The following is a 20,596-nucleotide window of genomic DNA, read 5'->3' as shown; positions in this document are numbered from 1 at the left end:
TTAAAATAGTTTTTTTCTAATTCTGTGAAGAATGTCAATGGTAGTTTAATGGGAATAGCATTGCATCCATAAATTGCTTTGGGCAGTAAGGCCATTTTCATGATATTGATTCTTCCTATCCATGAGCATGGAATGTTTTTCCATTTGTTTGTGTTATCTCTGATTTCTTTGAGCAGTGATTTGTAGTTCTCCTTGAAGAGGTCCTTCACATCCCTTGTTAGCTGTATTCCTAAGTATTTTATTCTTTTCGTGGCAATTGTGAATGAGAGTTCATTTGGCTTGCCTGTTGTTGGTGTACAGGAATGCTAGCGATTTTTGCACATTGATTTTGTATCCTGAGACTTTGCTGATGTTGCTTATCAGCTTAAGAAGCTTTTGGGCTGAGACGATGGGGTTTTCTAGATATAAGATCATGTTATCTGTAAACAAAGATAGTTTGACTTCCTCTCTTCCTATTTGAATACTTTTTATTTCTTTCTCTCATCTGATTGCCCTGGCCAGAACTTCCCACTACTATGTTAGATAGGAGTGGTGAGAGAGGACATCCTTGTCTTGCACTGGTTTTCAAGAGGAATGCTTCCAGCTTTTGCCCATTCCGTATGATATTGGTTGTGGATTTGTCATATATGGCTCTTATTATTTTGAGGTATGTTCCAAAAATATGGAATGCATCAAGAATTTGCGTGCCATCCTTGCGCAGGGAGGACCGTGCTAATCTTCTCTGTATGGTTCCAATTTTAGTGTATGTGCTGCTGAAGCGAGCACCAGTTTTCTTCTTACTTGGAACAAATCAGCACAGGCATTTGTACTGGCAAGCAGCTATTTCGCCAGCAAACACCTGTTTTGTTGTTGTTTTTCAGTCTATCCCTACATGTGGAAAACCATAAAAGTGATTTGCTCTCACCTGGGAGGGACAGCAGCGTGGACCTGCCTTGGGATTACATGAATGCCCTAGCTCTCAGCCGTAATTTAGCCCATGTGGACCTTGACCATCTCCCCAGCCCATAGGACATTGGGCTGATGTGACCTGGAGGGGAGGAAGTTGTAGGTTGCTTTAACAAAAACCATGCATGGCAGGGTGAGAAGGAAACCCTGTAAAAACAGAGACTCCTGCTTTCTCCTGAAGCTCTCTCTGGGGTCCAACAAAGCCGGGCATACCTACTCCGTGGTGGTGAAGGACCAGTCCTGCACCCTGAGTCATCTGTGCGCAGCACTCTTTGGAGGAAACACAGCCTCATTTAGGTGTGTGCTTCCCCTGTGTCCAGGCACGCCAGCGGGTGGCCTGCTTTCTGCAGGAGGCACAGCCAGTGATGATGCCCATGTGGTCTTGTTCCTGTGTGGACTGAGCCACTCAGTTGTTGTGGCCCAGGGACCAAAGGGTCCTTTTGAGGTCTTGGCTGACCAAGGCGCCCTCGCAGCCTGAGCAAAGCCATGGTGCAGGCCACAGTGCCCGTCGAGGAGAACACAGTTTGCCCTCTGTGGCCAGGACCTCTTCTCGCTTGGAGATACAGCGCTTGGCTTCCCCTGGGCTTGGGTGGAGACTGAGCCCTGTCCATGGGCATCAGGTGTAGTCTGACCTGGGTGTTGTTTGTCTGCTGAGTCCTGCAGCTGGACAGGCTGGGCATACTGTCAAGCGCATTGGGTACTGTACTCTAATGAGGTTCTTGGAACCCGTGGCAGACAGACAGCCTCTGCCCCAAAGGAGCTGGTGCTGCCCTGAGGCAGGCATGGAAGGGAGGGGAGCCGCCCTGGCCCAGCCACAGGGACTCAGCTTACCACACTCTTCCAGACACCCCTGCACTGCAGCCGATGCCTGATCAAGGTCAGCAGTGTGCCGTCCCGCCCTGCAGAAGGGCACCACATCTCATGGGAGACCGATCAGCCACCTGGCCACGGGCTGACTGGCTTTGGACGCCTTCCTTCATGGAGAGGGTCTGGCTTTTCCCAGGGACGAAGGCAGGACATTTCGTGCGGAGCGGGAACAGGATCATTTAGGAGAACAGCTGGGAGATGCCACCGCAAGACTGCAGTGAAGTCCTACAGGATATGGCCCTGCTCCTTGATGCTCCCCCACTGGTACTACTTCCACTTCATGGGGGGCCACACCCCCCTATGGAGGTTAGAAGGGCCCCAACATTCCTTCTCTCTTGTTAGCTAAGCTACATTAGGGCCTCAGCCTAGGCTGGGCCAACTTGGTGTTCGACCTGGGACTTAGAACCTTCAACAAATTATGCAAACATTCAGGGACATCTCCCAGCTGTGGTCTTAAATGATCCTGTTCCCCTCTCCTTGCTAACTGTCTTGTCTTTGTCCCTGGACCGTGTGACTATGAGATGATGGGAAAGATGACTGCACTTAACCCTTCTTGATCTGGACCCTCTCCCCTCCGCTAGCACTGCTTCCTCCAGCACCGGCGCTTTCCTTCCCAGCCTACCGCCTGCTCCTGCACGTACTGCTGTTTCTAGCCAAGGCATCGCCTTTACAGCCGAAGGACAGGGCAGCGGGGAGACACCGTGGGATTCACTAGGGTTCCATGTACCCTGTCCCTCCACAGGACCTGCCCCTGTGGGATGGTGATCTGGCTTCTCAGGACCACTCAGGATTATTTAGGAGCTCAGCTGGAGGATGCCACCACAAGACATCAGCATATGGCCCTGGTCCCTGGTGAATGGTGCCGTTCCGCTAAACCAGAATCCACAGGCCAGGGGCCTAGGGGTGAGAGTGAGGGCAGCGCTTATGGTTGGAACATTCACAAAAGTTTACCTCTTGGCCCTGTTAGTCCTTATTCTTTTAGTTTGGAGATTTATTTTAATTTATTTATTTTATTTATTAGTATTTATTTATTTTATTTAGTTATTTATATATGTGTATATATGTATACACACACACACACACACACACACACACATATATATATTAAATTTTTTTTTTTTTGAGATGGAGTCTTGCTCTGTCACCCAGGCTGGAGTGCAGTGGCGCAATCTTGGCTCACTGCACCCTCCACCTCCTGGGTTCAAGTGATTCTTCTGCCTCAGCCTCCTGAGTAGCTGGGATTACAGGCACCCACCACCATGCCCAGCTAATTTTTTTATACTTTATTTATTTTTATTATTATTTTTTTTGAGATGGAGTTTTGCTCTTGTCGCCCAGGCTGGGGTGCAATGGTGTGATCTCGGCTCACTGCAACCTCTGCCTCCCAAGTTCAAGTGATTCTCCCGCCTCAGCCTGCTCAGTAGCTGGGATTACAGGTGCCTGCCACCATGCCTGGCTAATATTTTCTTTTTGTTGTTGTTGTAGAAACAAGACCTTGCTATGTTGCCCAGGCTGGTCTCAAACTCCTGGCTTCAAGCAGTCTCCTGCCTCGGCCTCCCAAAGTGTTGGGATTACAGGATTGTTGGTGGGAGATGGGGCCACACACCCTCTATGGAAGTTAGAAGGGCCTTGATATTCCTTCTCTTTTGTCAGCTTCATTAGGGCCTTGGCCTAGGCTGGGCCAACTTGGTGTTCCACCCAGGACTTAGAATTTTGAGCAAATTGTGCAAACATTTAGGGACCATTAGAGCTAATTCATCATCAATGTGGTCTGAACGTCCAGTAAGAGTGGGTGTGGTAGGCAGAATATCTAAAATATTTTCCGCTCCCCACTAAGTGTCCTGCCTTAATCCCTGGACCATGTGGCTGTGAGATGATGGGAAAGCTGATAAGATTTCTCTTTCAAGAATTCTGACTCAGGCTACAACACGGATGGATCTTATGGACATAACAGTAAGTGAAATAAACCAGACACAAAAGGACGAATCCCGTGTGACTCCACACATATGAGGTTCCTGGAGCAGCTGAATCCATAGAGATGAAAAGTGGATGGTGGGTGCCAGGGACCGGACAGAGAATGGGAGTCGGTGTTTACCAGGGACAGAGGTTCACCTTGAGAAGATGGAAAGTTCTGGAGATAGATGGCGGTGATGGTTGCATAACAATGTGAATGTATTTAATGCCACAAACCATACACTTAAAAATGGTTAAGATGGTAAATTTTATGTGATGTATATTTGACCACGATTTGCTCAATGCACCATCGCTGGTTTGAAGGTGGAGGGGCCACAGGAGCAGGGACAAGGACTATGGGAACATCAGTCCTACAGCCATGAGGAGTTGACTTGTCAACAGCCTGAATGGTCCTGGAGGCAGATGCTTCCCCAGAGCTTCCAGATGAGAGTACAGCCCACCAAGGCCTGACGTCAGTCTGAGAGATCCCGCGCAGGGCACCCGCTGAGCCCACCGGGACTTCTCCCCTGGAGAGCTGTGAGACCATAAATGGGCACTCCTTGCAGTCCTTACATCTGTGCTGCTTCTTACGCAGCATAGAAAACCAGTGCAGCTTGTGTCTGGGTGGAGCCCTCCAGGGCGTGGACCACCAGTGTCTTGCAGTCTGGCCTGGGCTGCTGCCTCCAGTGTGGCTTCCTTTGTGCTTGCACCCAGCCCGTTCCCATGGAGGGATTTGGTGAGCTACCCCTTACCCTTGCATCTGTTCCCAATGGAGCCTGGCTCTCTGGCTGGGCCTTCACTCCCTCCCCCCGTCACAGCTCGGACCCTCCCCTCAGGGATCCCATGAGGGCTGACAGCAGGGGCGTCTTCACCTCTGTGGGCAGGCAGGTGGCAGGAGAGGGGCAGAGGCGCAGCATCGCTCTCCTGCAGCCACCGAAGACTACCCGAGCATCCTCTTGGACCAATAGCATCTGCTTCGGAGCGGAGACAATGTGCGGGTCCACCCTGGGAGCGTCTGAAGAGGCTGGGCTCCTGGGGCTGGCGGCCACATGCTCTGAGGAGCAAGGGGATCATGGGGCTGTGGTGGAATGTTCTACAGGGGACCTGTGAGGCTATTGTGGAATGTTCTAGAGGGGATCATGGGGCTGTTGCAGAATGTTCTGGAGGGGATTATGGAGCTGCTGTGGAATGTTCTAGGGGGACTGTGAGGCTGTTGCGGAATGTTCTAGAGGGGACTGTGAGGCTATTGTAGAATGCAGAGGACCCAGGGATGGGGGCTTGGATGGCCAGGAAGAGCAAGTGGGTGGGTTAATGGGCATGGCAGGCAGAGACAGGCCAGGCTCCATGGGGGCAGGAAGAGCTGCCTGGCTGCGGGTTGGACCCTCCCTGCCCCCTAAGCATGAGGAGCTCTGGGGTATTCAAGCACAGAGATCCTGGCCTGGGGCTGTAACCTGGAGGCCCAGAAGCATCCATCTCCAGGTCTTGGCAAGGCCTGGGGGCAAGCAAAGGGGGGTCCCCATGTGGGCCATGGGGTGCGGTACATTGGGTCTGGAAGCTCTCCAGGTCTCCCACCCCACCCTGGCGCTCAGCCACCCCCAAAGCGTTTCCTCTACAGCATCAGCCTGAGGCTTGGTCCCGGGGCTCCCTCCCAGCAGCTGGCAGAGCAGATGCCTCTCGAGCAGAGCTGGAGGACCCTTTCAGAGGGGGTGGGGGCAGGCAGGGGGCCCTACCGTGGGGCCAGGGTGTATTTGCCCTTGCGGTCCAAGCAGCAGCCAGAGCGGATGGCAAACCACAGGAAGGAGCTGAGGAGCAAGGCGGACACCTGGGAGGGAGACACCCGCGGCTGCCCCCCTACTCCTGGGTGGGGGCGCCCATCCCCAGGAAGCATCAGGACTCTGCAGTGTAAGGGGGCGGCCCAGCTGTAGGAGGCAGGCACTGTCACACCAGACCAGCTCCCTGAGGTTGGCAGCCAGTGAGGCCCAAGACCAGAAATCCTGTCCCAGGTCACCCTTCCATCTGAGTCAGGGGCTGGGCACGCTGAGGGGTAGGAGGTGGGAAGGGGCGGTGAGGGAGGCGAGAGGGTACCGTGAGGGCCAGGCCGATGCTGGTCAGGCTGGAGGCGACCTGCTGGTATGTCCTCAGGAAGCTCCGGATGCCCTGAAGGCATTCCTGCGAGAGGGCAGCAGGAATGGCACCCGCCCTGAGTGGCCCTCCCTGCCTGGACAAGCGGCCTCTGTGGGGCCATGGAGCTGCAGCGCCCACCTAGGCCAATGCCAGGGCAGCAGGGCAGCGGGTGCAGCACATTCCTAGGAAGCCCCCAGGGCTCTAGGGAAAGGCAGCACAAGCAGGTGCAGCCCAATGGGACAGGGGGCCTCTGCGGGCACCCAGGCACTGCCCTAGGCCCAGCCGGTGCCGTCTCCCAGCTGTCCTGAGCGTCCATGTTGGGCCACACGTTGGCTCCCCTGGGCCAGGCCACTTCTAATTCACTCTGGGTTCCCAGCATCCAGCCCAGGGCCGGGCACAGCGCCTTGATGACCAGAGGGTGATGGCTAACAGGGAGGGCAGGAAGCCAGCTGGTGGAGGGGTGTGAGGGGGGTCCCCGCACGGTCCCAGGTTCCTGGTTCCATCCTGGGCTTCCAGTGCCACCCCAGGGCATGGCACCCAGAGGCATCCTTCCAGAAAAGGGAGGTGGCAGGTCTGTCTCTGAACCCTGGAGATGGTGGCAACTGGGGCGGGCTGTGGAGGCCTCTGCAGGGTCTCAGGGCTCACCCTCCTGTCCCCCGCAGGCAGGTCTGCTTCCCCCCGGCCCATGCCTGCCCATCTGGGTGGCTCCGTGCCTGCTGCCTGTGCTGACTCTTCAGGCTTCCCAGGAGGCTGTGCAGTCGGGCCCATGGGCCTGCCATCCCAAGGGTGCTCGAGGCAGGCCCTCGCTCCTGCTTTTCAGTCGGGGGACCTGGGGTCTCTCCTTGGATGGCACAGGGGTCCTGACTGTTAGCCCTGCCCCCGATGCCGCTGGTCCCTCCCCACCACCGTCCTCAGCGCCAGCCCTTCTGCCCTCAGAGCCTGGGCTGTGGCTCCACCCCTCACCAGCCCTCCAGCCATTTGCTCTCCTCCCCTCTGTTTCTTGGAGGGTCGCCAGGTGCCTCCCACTGTGAGATAGGGTGGGTTTGTTTCCAGGAGAGTAGGGGAGGGGAGCGGGGAGAGGAGCAGGGAGGGGGCAGGGTGGGCTGGGGGAGGGCTGCCGGGCACCAGGAGAAAGAGGGGAGGGCCCAGTCTCTCTCCCAGGGCCCTGGGGAGGAAAGGCTTCCTGGCCTCGGGCCCCGCTCTGTTGTTGCTGAAGCCCTGGCCACACCCTGGCCTACGCTGACCCTCCAGCCTCGCTTCTCCTCCTCCGAGTGCCCTTCAACTCCTTCTGATGCCCCTCAGGACGCCTGCACCCTTCCCCCTAGACAGAGCCCACCACGCCAGCCCTGCAGCCCTTGGCACAGAGCCCTCATGGGTGCACTCCAAGAGGCTTCTGTGGACTCAGCTGGCCTTGGGAAGTCCCCAGGCTGGAACTGGCTTGAAGGAGTGAATGGCGCGTGGGGCCTGCATCCAGCTGGGCGAAGGGGCCTGTGTTTATGTCTTGAGCCCAGCCTGGCCACCCGATGGGCTTGGTGTACCATGAACCCTAACTAGCCTCCGATCACACCAGAACCTTCCCTGAGCCCTTCAGCGGCAGGTCCCAAGGGTCTGGGGAGGCCAAGGGGTGGGGTGGGAGGATGGCCCTGGGTCTTGGGGTTGGGCCCCAGGGTGTCCAGCCCCCGAGGGTCTTGCCTGGCCAGCATCCAGGTCCCCCCCTCACCTCTCTTGCCGTCTCCTCTCCCTGACACAGGTCAGCCTCTGTGTTCCCCAGACGGCTGAAAGGAGACCTCTTCCCACAGCACAGAAACTACAGGAACAGAAAGGAGGGAGTGGTGATGTGCTCCCGAGACCCCAAGAGGCAGGCAGCACATATGGGGAAAGTGAGGCACCACAAGGCTCCAGGTGGGGTTCCCTGCAGGCCAGGGCTGGGGCTACAGGTATTGCAGCTGCTTCTGCTGGCGTCTCCAGCTATTGCGCAGCCGGGCCCTGGTGAGGGGAGCTCTCTCAAGCCACACCGCCTGCCTGCTGGTGACAGAATACCAGCTGGAGCCAGGCAGCTTCCCCGCCCTGCTCACAGGGCCTGTGCGCTGTGCGTGCTTTTTTTTTTTTTTTTTTTTTTTTAAGTAGAGACAAGGTCTCCCTATGTTGCTCAGGCTTCTCTTGAACTCCTGGGCTCAAGCAATTCATCTGCCTCAACCTCCTCTCAAAGTGCTGGGATTACAGGCGTGAGCTACTATGTTCGTCCCTGTATTTGCTTTAACGCTCTTGAAATCCTTCAGTGTTTCTGAATATAGGGCCCTGCCCTCTCGTTTTGCACTGGGCCTCGAGAATCTGGTAGGCGGTCCTGTCCTGGGCAGACAGAGGATGGGAGCTTTTTGCCCCCAGCCCTGAGGGGCAGCTCTGGCCTGTGTCCTGGAACCCCCTTGGTGCCTGGCCAGACTTCTCACTGGCCACCCTGTGCCTCTTCTCTGAACTGCAGTCCAAGCAGAAGCTGCCGCCCTGCCACCCAGCCGCCCCCACGCTCACCACGTCCTGGATGGCCGCCAGCTCCTGCCGCCAGACGTGGGATGTGCCTTTCATCGCCTGCTCATATACCAGGTCGTAGGTGTCCAGCATGGCATCCTCCACCTGCACCAAGAGACCACAGGGAGGTCCTGGCCCTGGTGGGAGATCCAGAGACACAGCCCCCTCCCCACAACATCCCAAAGGCTGGTGGGCCCTTAGTGCTGAGTGACGTCCCAGCACCACCCTCCTCGTAGCAGGTGGATCTCCCCAAAGGGGAGCCTGGGTCCCTGGGCAGCCAGTCACAGTGCTTCCCAACATCAACGGTGGGGCCTTCACACAATGGCCATCAGAGTGGCCCTCCTTCCCCCAGAGGGTCCTGCAGGATAAAGCAGAGGCCAAGCTCTGCGTCCGCCTCCGCTGTGGTCTTAAAAGATTGGCCCACAGAAGTTTCCATCACACTACTGTTGACCTGGAAATGGGGGATGGGGCTGGGCCTGGTGGAAAAGGCTTGAAAGACCCTGTGCCAGGACCTCAGCTCCCAAAAAGCTAGGGGATTCTAGGTCTTTCCCAAGAATCACCCGGCTGCCTTCCGGAAGCCCGGGCAGCTGGGCTCTGGGTAAGGCTTTTGACCAGAGAAGCCTTCGGCACCTGGGGTCAGATCTGGGTGGATGAGGCCACTGTGGGGCAGGGAGTGGAGAAAGTGGAAGGTGATGGGGCCTGGCTGGATGTGCTGCCTGCGTTCCACACCCCAACAACACCTGGACCTCATGTCTCCACCCTCCTAAGCAAGATGCTCTCCCCTGCCAAGTTACTCCTTCAAAGACAAACTGGAATCTCGCCTCCTACAGGAAGGCTTCTGTGACTGCTCCAGGAGTCGCTGGTCTCCTGGCACAGGGCGAGGCCCTCTTTGAGGTCCCTGCCCTCTGATGTTTCCTTCCTGCCTCAGAGGCCCTCAGTTCTCCCCCAAATGCCATGCTGACAGTCAAGACACATGGAAGGGGTCCTCAGCAGCTGCCCCAAAGGGCTGGGGGAGGGTGGAAGCCCCAGGCCCGCTCTAGCCACTCACACCTGCCTTCCAGAAAGGAAGGGTGGCTTACAGCGGTCCTCATTGCACTGGGGCCCAGCCCCCGTGGCAGGCCCTGACAGCGGCCAACTTGGCGGGCAGTGGGCAGTGGAGGCTCTTGGTCAGCCCTGCCCAAGCCTGGAGGCCCCAACAGGAGTCAGATGGACTTTCCAGGCCAAACTTGGCTCCTGACCCTAATGCATCCCTCCCATTGATGGCTAATAAAAGTCAGACTACTCTCCGTGAGTCATCCCCGACTCAGCCAGCCTTGTCCTCCCCGCAGTGCCCTGGGGCGGGCAGGCACCAAGCTGGCCACACCACTGTCGGCCTGGGTGGGGGCCTTGTTCAGCCTCAGCGTCTGTGAGTGTGAAATGGGGGTGGAGTCTGGCCTGGCCATTGTGTCCTCGTGGGTGGAGGTCCTGGTGAGGACTGGAGGCCCGGCAGAGTGGGCCTGGGGTTGGCTCGGACCTCCTCTCCTGCTTCCCTCCCAACTCCAGTGACTGTTCCCATTGTCAGGCTCCTGCCATGGCCCAAGGAAGACACAGGTGCCTCTGAGGCTCTGAGCAAGGTGTCATTATTACCACAGCATGGGTGAGAGTGACAACTCCTGCTAGTGGCTAAGGGGTCTGCTCTGCCTGCCCTGCCTGGCTCTGCCAAGCAGCCCTCCCCACGACTGGGGGAGCAGAGCTCAGCGAGGTAGGCCTCCTGCCCCAAAGCCGGTAGCCTGGCCCTGGAGGGCCCTGGAGGCCAGGCCAGCCGCTCTCCACCGGGCCTGGGCTCCTAGGTGGTACTTCACCGTCTGTCTCCATCCCAGGCTCTGGGGGCTCTGAAGGAGCCTGGGGCCTGTGTTTCTCATGACACCTGGGGGCAGGTGCTCCCTGACAGGTACCAACGCACTGAGCTCTGTCTTCCAGTGCCCGGGGGGTGCTTCAGAACAAAGACCTGGAGCAGCAGGGCCAGCAGAGAATTCCCGGCTGCTGGACCCACCTGTCCTACTATATGTTTCTCCAACCCCTGCCCAGACTGAGGCCTGAGGGCCAGGGGTCCCCGCTGGGGCTTTTCCCCATGACCAGATTATCCCTCGTGTCTGCCTGGGTTTGGCGACTCCATCCTGTGTCTGCTGAAAGTGCTCAGGAAGGTACAGACAGGTCCTGAGCAGTGGGTGGGGACCAGGAGCTGCAGGAGGCCTGTGGACCAGCCCCACAGGTCCAGAGCCGGCTCTGGCCTGAGCCCACTCGGCGGCTGGAGGATCCAGGGAGGGAAGTGGCTCCAGGGTGGGGCCAGACTGCGAGGACGAGGCTGCACCCCACACTGCTGTACTTAATTCAAGCATGAATTATTCCCGATGCAGACTTGTCCGGGGACACGGGGAGGGTTGCGGCAAAGTGGCCCTCAGGCCTCGAGGAGAACGTAATTAATAGCCCTCAAGCTCCACATTCATCCCTGAAGCCCGGTGCATGCCTCCTGCCCACATGAGCATCCCAGGGAAGTGGCAGCCAGGACTCCCTGGGGCAAGGGTTGGGGAGGGGGAGGGGCACCCCACTCTCAGCACTGGGCCAGAGTCTGTGGCCACAGGGCACCACCAAGGGCATGTGGCTGGTCCCTTCCCTCCTCTGTCCTCTGCCTTCGCATCTGCAGGGCCGCCACATGAGTCACCCTGACCCTGTGTTCAGGACACCTCAGCGGCCCTGTGGGGAGGGACAGGGGGAATGGGTGAATGGGCCGGGCTGGGCTCTGGGCCCCCGGCTCTCACCTCCACGTTTCCGGTGCCAACAGCTTGGGGCCTTTGGCCTTTGCCACTGTCTAGGCTGCCAGCAGGACCTTGTTGGACAGGGAGCCCAAGATTGAAGCCCATTCGGCTCTGGTGGGCCCTGAGGGTGGAGGGCAGGAGACGGGATGTGCAGCCGCCCCTCCTGCTCAGGGCCCGGGCTGTGGCACCAAAGCTACTCCATCCACACCCAGGACAGCTTCGAGCGAGTCCCATGTCCTGGAGGACCAGCCTGGGCAACCGGGCACGGCAGGAGGCACGCAGGTGAGGAGGAAGAGTCTTTGCATACACCTGGCCATTCCCACCCATGCAGCCCCTGGATCTTGGTGCTCCCTTCACAGAAAAGGAAACTGAGGCCGAGGAAGGTAAAGTGGCTTGCCCAAGGGCGGCCCAAGGATACTGACTTCATATTCAGAGCTCCTTCGCCCAGGCCACCTCCGTGGCCACCAGGCCTGACACGGATGATGCCGGAAGTCAAGACCCACTGGGAGGGGCAGATGGCCCAGGAGGAAGCCCCAGTCCCCCGCCTGGGGTCAGGCAAGTCCCTGAGAACTGACCCCTGAAGGGCAGCTGGGCGCACGGGCCAGACAAAGACTATGTGTGTGGGGGATGCTGCCTGGGGCTGGGACAGGCCATAGGCAAGCCCAGCTGGGGCATCTATCTTCTTGCACTCCCTTCCCTTCCTGGAGAGCAGGCCCCAGCTGCGTTCTGTCCTGTGGCCCCTGTATGGACCCCTCCCCTCCAGAACTGTGGCTCCACGATCAGAGCCATAAACACACAGAAGTATGGGGCATGGGCTGCAGCTGCCCTAGACGAGCCCGGGCACCCTGGCAGCTGTCTTGACCTCGGCCACACACACTGTGATCCAGACCACCCCTCAGTGGACACGAAACGTGAGGCCGAAACACAGACCTGGCCCAGCTCACCACCCCTCAGTGGACAGGAAACGTGAGGCTGAAACACAGACCTGGCCCAGCTCACCACCCTGGTAAGACTACTGTGCCAATCCTCAAAGCCACAGCCCTCTTCTAGGGGCTCAGCCCCTCTGGGATCCTTCTGGGCCTGAGAAAATGGTGTTTCTCCCACCTAGTTCAGGCGGTTCATCCCAAATGATGCCAGGGGTGGGTGGGAACTTCAGGGCCAAGAGCCTTTGTGGTAAGCCTGGAGCCCCCATCCAGCCCCGGCACTGCCAGGGTAACCTTGAGCTCCCCTCAACCCCAGAGGCCTGAGTCCCCCAATTTGCAAACCACGGTGGGGACCACCACACTCAGGCTGCCAGCACAGCTCAAGAACCTGCACAGCAGGCGCCCTGCAGAGCTCAGCCAGAGGACCTGCCTGCTACCAGCCTCAGTATCTCTCATGGCTAAGCCTGTGTTTGGGGGCCCTGGGCAACCAGGCACTTGAATACACGAGGCCACTAGGACTCTAGCTAGGGCTCCAAGAAATCACCTCTTGTGACCTGCCAGGCTCTCCTGTCCTGCTCCATGACCCTGCCTGTGGCTGTCCCTGGTGCTACCAGGCTGCCCTGGGGGCTCTCACCGGGTCTGGCTCTCAAGGGGAAGGTGGGGCTGGCTCTGCTACCGAGCTCTCATTCTCTGCTGGGCCAGGGAGGCCTCCTTCCTCTCCAAGCTGCTGGCCTTTCCACGGGGACGCCCTTGGCCCCTGACCAGGGTCAGCTAGGCCAGACCCTCCTCCAGGCAGGTCAGCATCCAGGACGGAAGGATGGGTGCCGTTCCGTGGAGGGGGTGGAGGCTGCGACACCCCAGTCCGCGGGTCTCCAGGCCCCTTCCCCACTGGCACTGTCTGCCCTACCAGGCCTCCATCAGGAGCACTGGCCCTCAGGTCTCATTTTCTGGAACACTCTGCTCCTTCTAGTCAACCCCTAAGGCCAAGCCAGCGGCTTTCCTTCTTCTTCCTCCTCATTCCCTCCCCCAAACCCGAGGGGCATCAGCTCAGGAGGGGGTGGGCTGAGGGGCTTCAAGAAAACGAGGCCGGGGCGAAGGCATGGGTACAGCATAGGTCCCTCCCCACCAGGGAGCTGCTGGCCCTCACCCACCTCCAGTGCTTGGCCTCCCTGCAGCCTCAGGCAGAGGGAACCCAGGCTGCGGTCTCCCCTACCCCACCCAGTCAGCACAAGCCTGGAAGCTGGGGCTGCTCCTCCCAGGACTGCTCCCCAGTCCCCAGGCGCCCACTGGCTTACTGGGGGACCCTCCACTGCACGGTAGGGGCAGCTGGTGCTCACCTGGGTGGGGCTGTGGAGTCTCCAGAACACCACCTGCACCTGTGCGCAGAACGCCAGGGAGAAGCACAGGAAGCCCTGGGGGCAGAGCGGGGCTGGTCACTGTTGGGGGCTGCTCACTGCGGGGGGCTGGTCACTGCAGGGGGGGGCAGTCACTGTGGGAGTCCGGTCACTATGAGGGGCTGGTCACTGTTGGGGGCTGCTCACTGCAGGGGGCTGGTCACTGTTGGGGGCTGCTCACTGCGGGGGGCTGCTCACTGCGGGGGGCTGGTCACTGTTGGGGGCTGCTCACTGCGGGGGACTGGTCACTGTTGGGGGCTGCTCACTGCGGGGGGCTGGTCACTGTTGGGGGCTGCTCACCGCGGGGGGCTGGTCACTGTTGGGGGCTGCTCACTGTGGGGGGCTGCTCACTGCGGGGGGCTGGTCACTGTTGGGGGCTGCTCACTGCGGGGGACTGGTCACTGTTGGGGGCTGCTCACTGCGGGGGACTGGTCACTGTTGGGGGCTGCTCACTGCGGGGGACTGGTCACTATGGGGGGCTGGTCACTGTGGGGAGCTGGCCACTGTTGGGGGCTGCTCACTGCGGGAGGCTGGTCACTGTGGGGGGGGGTGGTCACTGTGGGGGGCTGGTCACTGTTGGGGGCTGGTCACTGTGGGGGGCTGGTCACTGCGGGGGGGGCCGGTCACTGAGGGGGGACCAGTCACTGCGGGGGTGTCAGTCACTGTGGGGAGCTGGTCACTGCTGGGGGCTGGTCACTGCGGGGGGCTGGTCACTGCGGGGGGCCGGTCACTGTTGGGGGCTGGTCACTGCGGGGGGCTGGTCACTGCAGGGGGGCCGGTAACTGAGGGGGGACCAGTCACTGCGGGGGTGTCAGTCACTGCGGGGGGCCGGTCACTGTTGGGGGCTGGTCACTGCTGCGGGGGGACCAGTCACTGCAGGGTCTGGTGGGGCCTGGCAGGCCTGGGCAGGGCAGTGCCCTCAGGCTGTGTCCCCAGCGGGATGCTTGGTTGAGGTGTGGGTCTGAGCCCCGCTCCCCACTGCCTGAGAGGGAGACTTGGCCTGGGGAGAGTGTGGGCGCTGGGTGCGTGGGTTCCATAGCACCTTCCCGTCCCTTTCCCCGGTGCTTTTTGGGAATTTGTCCCTTGTTCTCCCATTTTGGCCCCCAGGGGACTGTTGATGGCAACACTGCACCCCTGCCCAGGAGGGGCAGGGCGCCCCTGAGAAGATGGAGACCTCTGCCCACTGGGGCTGCTTCCTGAGGGGCATGGACCTGGACAGGGCCGGGCAGAGTCTCCCCTGAGCCTGAGCCTCTCCAGGGCCGGTGCTGTAGGCTCTTCTGTTTTGCCTTCTTTTCTGAAACAAGCCACCAGTTAGCCCAGTGCTGGTGAGGCTTGGGACAGGTGTGGCGCCTGCTCAGGATGCTATGGCCTTTCTCTTTGCAGTTGAGCCCACCTCCCTCACCTCCCTTTTTCTCCATACTCTGCCTGGGTCCCCATGGCCCGGCCAACCACTGTCCCCTCTCTCACTGATGCGCATGCCCCTAGTCGTGGAGTGGGGCATTCTCTAGTGGAAACGTCTGCTCACCAGCCCCCGGCACTTGCCCCGTTGTTCTCTCGGTCAGGGCTTCCAGGCTTTTGAGAGCCCCCTTGCGAAAGCTGAGGAACATGAGAGACCCCTCCTCTGAGAGCAGACAGATGCCCCCGATACAGTTTTATGGATGGTGGCAGAGGTCACCCAGGCTAAGAACCCTGGGGATGTCCTCCCACTCAGGGTCTGGGCGGCCACCTTTGCCTTCGTGCTGGTGCCCTGAGGACCTGGAGTACCTGATGGTGAGTCTAGCCACTGACCAGGCAGCTCCCCCAGGAGTCCTGAGGCCCTGGAGAAACGCCAGGCCCCGCAGGCAGCACTGTGCCCGCCTGGGTGGTCCACAGGCTGAAGCAGGTTGGGTCTGGGCCCTTCAAACCCTAGGGCCCCATTCAGAGTGAGGCCAGGAGCATGGGTGCCCGCGGAATAGACAGAGACCCACACATGCTGGCAGGTGGGCAGCGACAACGCTGGCATGCCAGGGGATGCTGGGCAAAAGGGGCGTGGAAAGAGCTGGGGAGCCCTGCTGGCCCCCAAGCACAGGCACAAGCATGGGGCCTCCAGCCCTGCAGGGACAGGGCGCTGGCGGCTCCCCATGGCCCTCCTGCCTGCCCTGGAGGCTGCAAGGCCTGATGGGGGATGGCCTGGGAGCTGCCTCCTCCTCCTCTCTTCCCTCTCCTCCTCCTTCCTCCTCTTCCTCCTCCTCCCTCCACCCTCCCCCTCTGTCTTCTCCTCACCTTCTTTCCTCTTTTCTCTTTCCTCCTCCTTCCCCCTCCTCCTTCTCCTCCTTCCCCCTCCTCCATCTCCTCCTCCCTTGTCCTCCCTCCTTCTCCCTCCTCTTCCCTTCTCCCCCTCCCTCCTTCTCCTCCCCCCTCCCCCTCCCTCTCCCTCCCCCCTCCCTCTCCCTTCTCCTCCCTTTTCCCTCCTTTTCCTCCTCTTCCCTCTCCCTCTTTCTCCCTCCTTCTCCTCTTCCCTCCTCCTTCTTCGTCCTCCTCCTCGCTGGCTGAGGGCCACCATCCCCATCTGGAAGCTATCACTCAATGCTGCCTCCCAGGCTTGAGGCCCTGAGCCAGCTCAGGAGACCAGCATTTTCCAGAAACCATTTCATTCCTCAGGAGAAAGAGCATCCACGGCCTCTCTCTCTCTTTCTCTCTTTCTGTCTCTCTCTCCCCCCACCACCAACCTCCCGCGCAGAGAGGATCTTGGGCGGTGGATGGGCCCACCCAGACCTCCCCAGGGCCTTCACCATCAGAGGCTGCTGGGTGGTCAGGTCTGCCCTGGCCATTTTCTTTCTCCTCATTCTAAATGGAAATAAATAAATAGATACATAAGCGAATTGAGTGTGCTTCCTTGGGCAGCGCTGCCAGCTCTGCTCTCTCAGCCCAGCAAGCTCTTTCATTTCCTGTGCGAGAGGCCAGCTAGGGGAGAGGCCGGAGGGGTGGGGGCAGGCAGGAAGGGGCTTTGTGGGGAGCATCCAGGCGCCCAGCCCATTGGAAAAAATCTTTCCACTCCCTGCTCCCCTTCCCTAGCCCCTTCACTTGTGCTCATGCGTGCAGACACACACACAGATGTGCCAGATGCAACACGCAGACACCACACCCGTATGGCAACAGGGGCAGGTGAAGACCAGTAACAGATACTTGCACACACGCGCGCACACACACACACACAGAGGCACCTGCACATGCACACACACACTCATGCACATGCACACACACGTATATTTGCACACGCATACACATAGGTTCACCTTCATGCACACACATGCATGCAGCTCAACGGGGCAGGTCTCTTGACAGGGGTCTCCCAGCTCCCTGCTGTGGCCATGCTGAGCTCACCATCCAGGCCGGGTCTAAGTGCACTGGGGCTTGCGGGGTGTGCTAGAGCCCACCCAGCTGGGACTGGAGTGTCCTCAGGACCCCAGCCCAGTGCAGGCATCCAGCTGGGGGCCTCCCAGGCTGCTCTACAGGCCTGACCCACATGTCAAGTCACCCTGGCCTTGTGGCTGGCTGGGGACACAGAACCCGAGCCCAGGTGCTCCCTGACTGCCTTGGCCACAGATCAGGGTGCTAGACTGGTTTGTGCATGGGGGCAAGGTGGGGTGGGAAAGGCTGGTGACTGGGACAGGAGCCCCGTGGCCCAGCGGCTGGCTTCTGCATATGTGGCCTCAAGCCCAGCACCATGGCACCCCCTGGTGGACGGTGCTGCAGCCCCAGCGCTGTTTCTTTCTGGGCCTCCAGCTCCGACCTGGACCCCTTGGCCTGGCCCTGTTGCCAGCCTTTTCTTCCATCCAGGTGTCCCTTTGCAGGCCACACACCCTCTGGGGGGGGCAGACTACCTGCCTTGTCATCTCCCCACTGGGGCCTCCCACCTGGCCCTGAAGCCAGATAGCGCAGGCTGGGGTTGTCCCTGCCCACGCTCCTGTGCCCTGGAGCGGGAATCCTGGCTAGTGCTGGAGCTGCTGGGTCCTCCTCTGCCCCCCGTGGGCCCACCCAGGGCTGGATGGCCCGGCAGCAGCTCCAGGAGGTGACTCTATTCCTATTCTTGGAGACATTTATAAACCAGGGTCATTAAACAAGCGTTTGCTGAACTTGAAGGCTGAGCTGAAAACCCTGCCAGCCCTGGGGACCCAGGAGGCTCTGCCCTCAGGGACCCCAAGAGTAGTCCAGCTTCACAGGCTAAACAGGGAAGCAAAGCCCCCAGCACAAGCTCCTCATGGCTGGAAAGCGGAGACGGGAGGCTAGAGGGACAGGTGGGAGCCCAGGGCGCCAGGGAGGAGCTGCCCCAGCTGGGGTGAGAGAGGAGGGCTGTGGGCCTAGCAGGGGCAGGACAGGCGTGGGGAGGCTGCCACCAGGTGGGGTCTGCAATGACCATTGAGGGCTGGCAGGGGCCAAGACAGAAGCCCACAGAGAACAGTAGGAATGGGGGGCAACAAGGGGCTACTGCTATGGGGTAGGGTGGAGGGGCCTATGGGACCTCGGGGCTGGGGAGACACCTCCAGCAGCTGGGAAGGAGAGTGTGCAGCTCAGGAGAACCCAGGCTGGAGAGCTCAAGGGGCGTTTCCTGTGCCTGGCCCGGCCTCCTCCGAACAGGAAATGGGATGCTCCCTGTGCCCTCCCAGAGCTTGCTGGGCAATAGAACCAGACCCTCCCAGGGACTTTGGAAACAGCTCCCAGGGTCAGGAGGGCCGTCTCTCTCTTTCAGAGCTCCTGTAGGAACCCTTGCTGGGCGTGTAGATGACAGGGTGAGGTAGGGCCTGGTGGAGGGGCCTTGGCTACCCAGGTGGGGGGTCTCGGCTGGCCAGCATCCCTGGGGCCTCTGTTTCTGCCTGGTCACTCAGGTGTGGGGGTGGCGCACAGCCCTGCCAGCTCTTCAGTCCTTTCTGATTCTTTTCTGGGGGCCTGGGCATCTGGGAACACAATGAACTCACCCCCGCCATGAGGCCCTGGGCCTCCCTCACGGTGGCTGCAGCGCTCAGCACAGCTCCCAGAGTCAGGAGGCCCACCAGGCTCAACCCCGCAGAGAAGGCTGGTTGGGAGGAGAGAGGAGGAGGGTTAGGGGTGCCCAGGACAGGTCCTGAGTGCACACAGCCTGGGTGTGAAATCTAACTTGGGAGTCAGGGGCCATGAGGGACTCCTGGGAGGCTCTGAATGGGCCTGTCTCTCCATCAGACGGCTCTGAGGGAAGGAGGAGGGACGTGGGACTCGTTCAGCCTGGGGGACTGCCCCTCCTTCCCTCTTTTCCTCCCTGCCCTCCCTGCCTGTGGGGCTATCTTGGAAGCCACATGCTCCCTGCCATGCCCTAGTGACAACTGGCCGGACTGGAGCTGTAATCTTATCAGTCCGGACCTGGACCTGGGCCCCAGGCGTCCTCCTCCAGGGAGGCCGTGGTCCTAGGACTTGGGGAAAAGCATTGGGTTCTAAGGCAGCAGCCCTGACCTCCTGGGCCTCAGTTTCCCCACATCTGCCCACCGGGCTGCAGCCTTCCTGGGCCCCTTGAGCTCCTGCCTGAGAGTCCCCTGCAGGTCTGGCTCCGGCATCCCCTCATTAAAGGGGACTTCCTCAGCCTTACCCCTGAGTGGCCCCAGCAGGCTCTGGCCCTTGCTCCCGCTCTCTGAATGTTGGATAAGCCGCTGCTGAGTCTCTGCAGGGAGGTGTCTGGCTAGAGCAGCCACCACCCCCTCCCCACCCACGTCCCAGGTCCTGAGTGGAACATCAGCCACGTGGAGCCCTCATGGACCTGCTGTGCCCGGCCCCAGGCCAGTCCCAGGTGGCACCTGCCTGGTACTGAGCCCTGATTGCACAGAGCCAGGTCCTGACCCTTCCCAACATATACCCACACTATGCCCATGCTCCTGTGGGGCACGAAAACCAGGCAGGAACACCGGCTGTCACCCAGACCCGAGGCCCTGCCCAGGGGAACTAGGACTCCAGGGCAGCCCCTCCCTGCCCCTGACCACCTCTGGCTCCTGCCCAGGGCCTGGCACCATTCTGGCTGTGAGGCGTCCAGCTGGGCTCCTACTAACCACCCTTGCACCCGAGGCCCCTCCCGATGCAGCCAGGCCTGGACCTCACTTACCCCATTGGTGCATAGCCTGGGATGGGTTCTTCTCCAGGGACGCTTGGCGGATGACAGCAAAGTGGGCCCCGAAGTAGGTAAGAGTCACTATGGTGGCCTCAGAGAGGCCCAGCAGCTGTGGATAGGGCAGACTCAGAGTGTGGGGCATGGGACTGCTGCAGGAGCGGGGAGCTCGGCCCCAGGGGGCAGGGCTGGGGCTCTCTCCAGCTTCCTGGTCCCGTGAGAGACAGGCTCAGCTGCAGGGATTCCGGGTGTTTCTGTGGAGTGGTCTCAGGAGGCCTTCACTGCAGACGCCCCAGTACACTCACAGGCACCCACACATGGTAGATGCATACACACACAGCCCAGCTTCCCCAGACACCCAGGACCTCTGATCATTCTGTCTACGGAGTGGGAGTGAGCCCCACCCCTGTGCCAGCACCCTCCGGGGCAGGAAGGGGAGAAGATCCCTGGAGCCCGGCAGCCAGAGCCCCTCCACCCCAGCTCGCCCCAGGCCTCGGCCCCACTCAGGCCTCCTCCAGGCTCTGTGCTGCCCCTTAGGAGGAGAGACGGGGTTGCTCATGGTGGTCACTGCCTGCGGCTGTCTGCCACCAGGAGCCCCAGACACGTCTGCAAGCGCAGGACAAGGTCAGTAGGGCTGGTGTGTGTGTCAGGGGAGCGGTAATCCCTGTGCTGAGGCCCTGCCACCCCTCACCCCTGCTCACCCCCACCCACCACCCACTCCTGCCCGACCTGCCTGTTACCAAGATAAAGAAGCAGGTGACCAGCATCTGGCATTTGGCAACCCTGACTCGACTCCAAGGCCCCATGACGGTTCCTCTCCTCTCCTCTCCTCCCCTCCCCTCCCTTCCCCTCCCTGTGGTTTCCAGCTGGGCAGGGGCCTCAGACCGCAGCTCCCTGCCCAGGAGGTAGGCTGCATCCGCCCCTCGGTCTGTCTGTCAACATCGCCCTAGCACCGAGCTGCTGGGT

General features: G+C 60.2%; 1 protein-coding gene and 1 non-coding gene across 3 annotated transcripts; both read right to left on the bottom strand.

Moving 5' to 3' along the window:
- Positions 1 to 655: 655 nt before the first annotated feature.
- Positions 656 to 765, bottom strand: LOC129009079 (U6 spliceosomal RNA). Its single transcript, XR_008492624.2, has one exon. It is a non-coding gene; the product is annotated as a U6 spliceosomal RNA (small nuclear RNA).
- Positions 766 to 4,014: 3,249 nt separating this feature from the next.
- TSPAN32 (tetraspanin 32) lies at positions 4,015 to 20,578 on the bottom strand. Of its 2 annotated transcripts, XM_054441333.2 has the most exons (10): positions 20,371 to 20,578; positions 19,628 to 19,742; positions 18,480 to 18,577; positions 13,468 to 13,542; positions 8,416 to 8,517; positions 7,610 to 7,696; positions 5,851 to 5,934; positions 5,496 to 5,587; positions 4,638 to 4,819; positions 4,015 to 4,300 (listed from the first exon to the last, which is right to left on the bottom strand). In XM_054441333.2, exons 1-10 carry the CDS (start codon positions 20,434 to 20,436, stop codon positions 4,239 to 4,241), a joined length of 963 nt encoding a protein of 320 aa, XP_054297308.2. In that variant the 5' UTR covers positions 20,437 to 20,578; the 3' UTR covers positions 4,015 to 4,238. The 2 variants fall into 2 exon arrangements, with proteins under 2 accessions (XP_054297308.2, XP_063526757.1); XM_063670687.1 differs by lacking the exons at positions 4,015 to 4,300; positions 5,851 to 5,934 and having other exon boundaries at positions 4,307 to 4,819; positions 20,371 to 20,454.
- Positions 20,579 to 20,596: the final 18 nt, after the last annotated feature.

The sequence above is a fragment of the Pongo pygmaeus genome, chromosome 9 (assembly GCF_028885625.2).
Source record: "Pongo pygmaeus isolate AG05252 chromosome 9, NHGRI_mPonPyg2-v2.0_pri, whole genome shotgun sequence".
NCBI lineage: Eukaryota > Metazoa > Chordata > Mammalia > Primates > Hominidae > Pongo > Pongo pygmaeus.
This window is presented reverse-complemented; position numbering and strand designations above follow the sequence as displayed.

What these genes read in the sequence shown, in the direction of transcription:
- TSPAN32 (XM_054441333.2), bottom strand. Translation starts at nt 20,436, where the DNA reads ATGGGGCCTTGGAGTCGAGTCAGGGTTGCCAAATGCCAGATGCTGGTC. An exon ending in CCCAGGGCCTCATGGCGGGG is followed by an intron (nt 13,543 to 18,479) that starts GTGAGTTCATTG and finishes CTCTGCCCCCAG; the next exon opens with GGCTTCCTGTGCTTCTCCCT. An exon ending in GCATCGGCCTGGCCCTCACG is followed by an intron (nt 5,588 to 5,850) that starts GTACCCTCTCGC and finishes TCTCCCTCCCAG; the next exon opens with GTGTCCGCCTTGCTCCTCAG.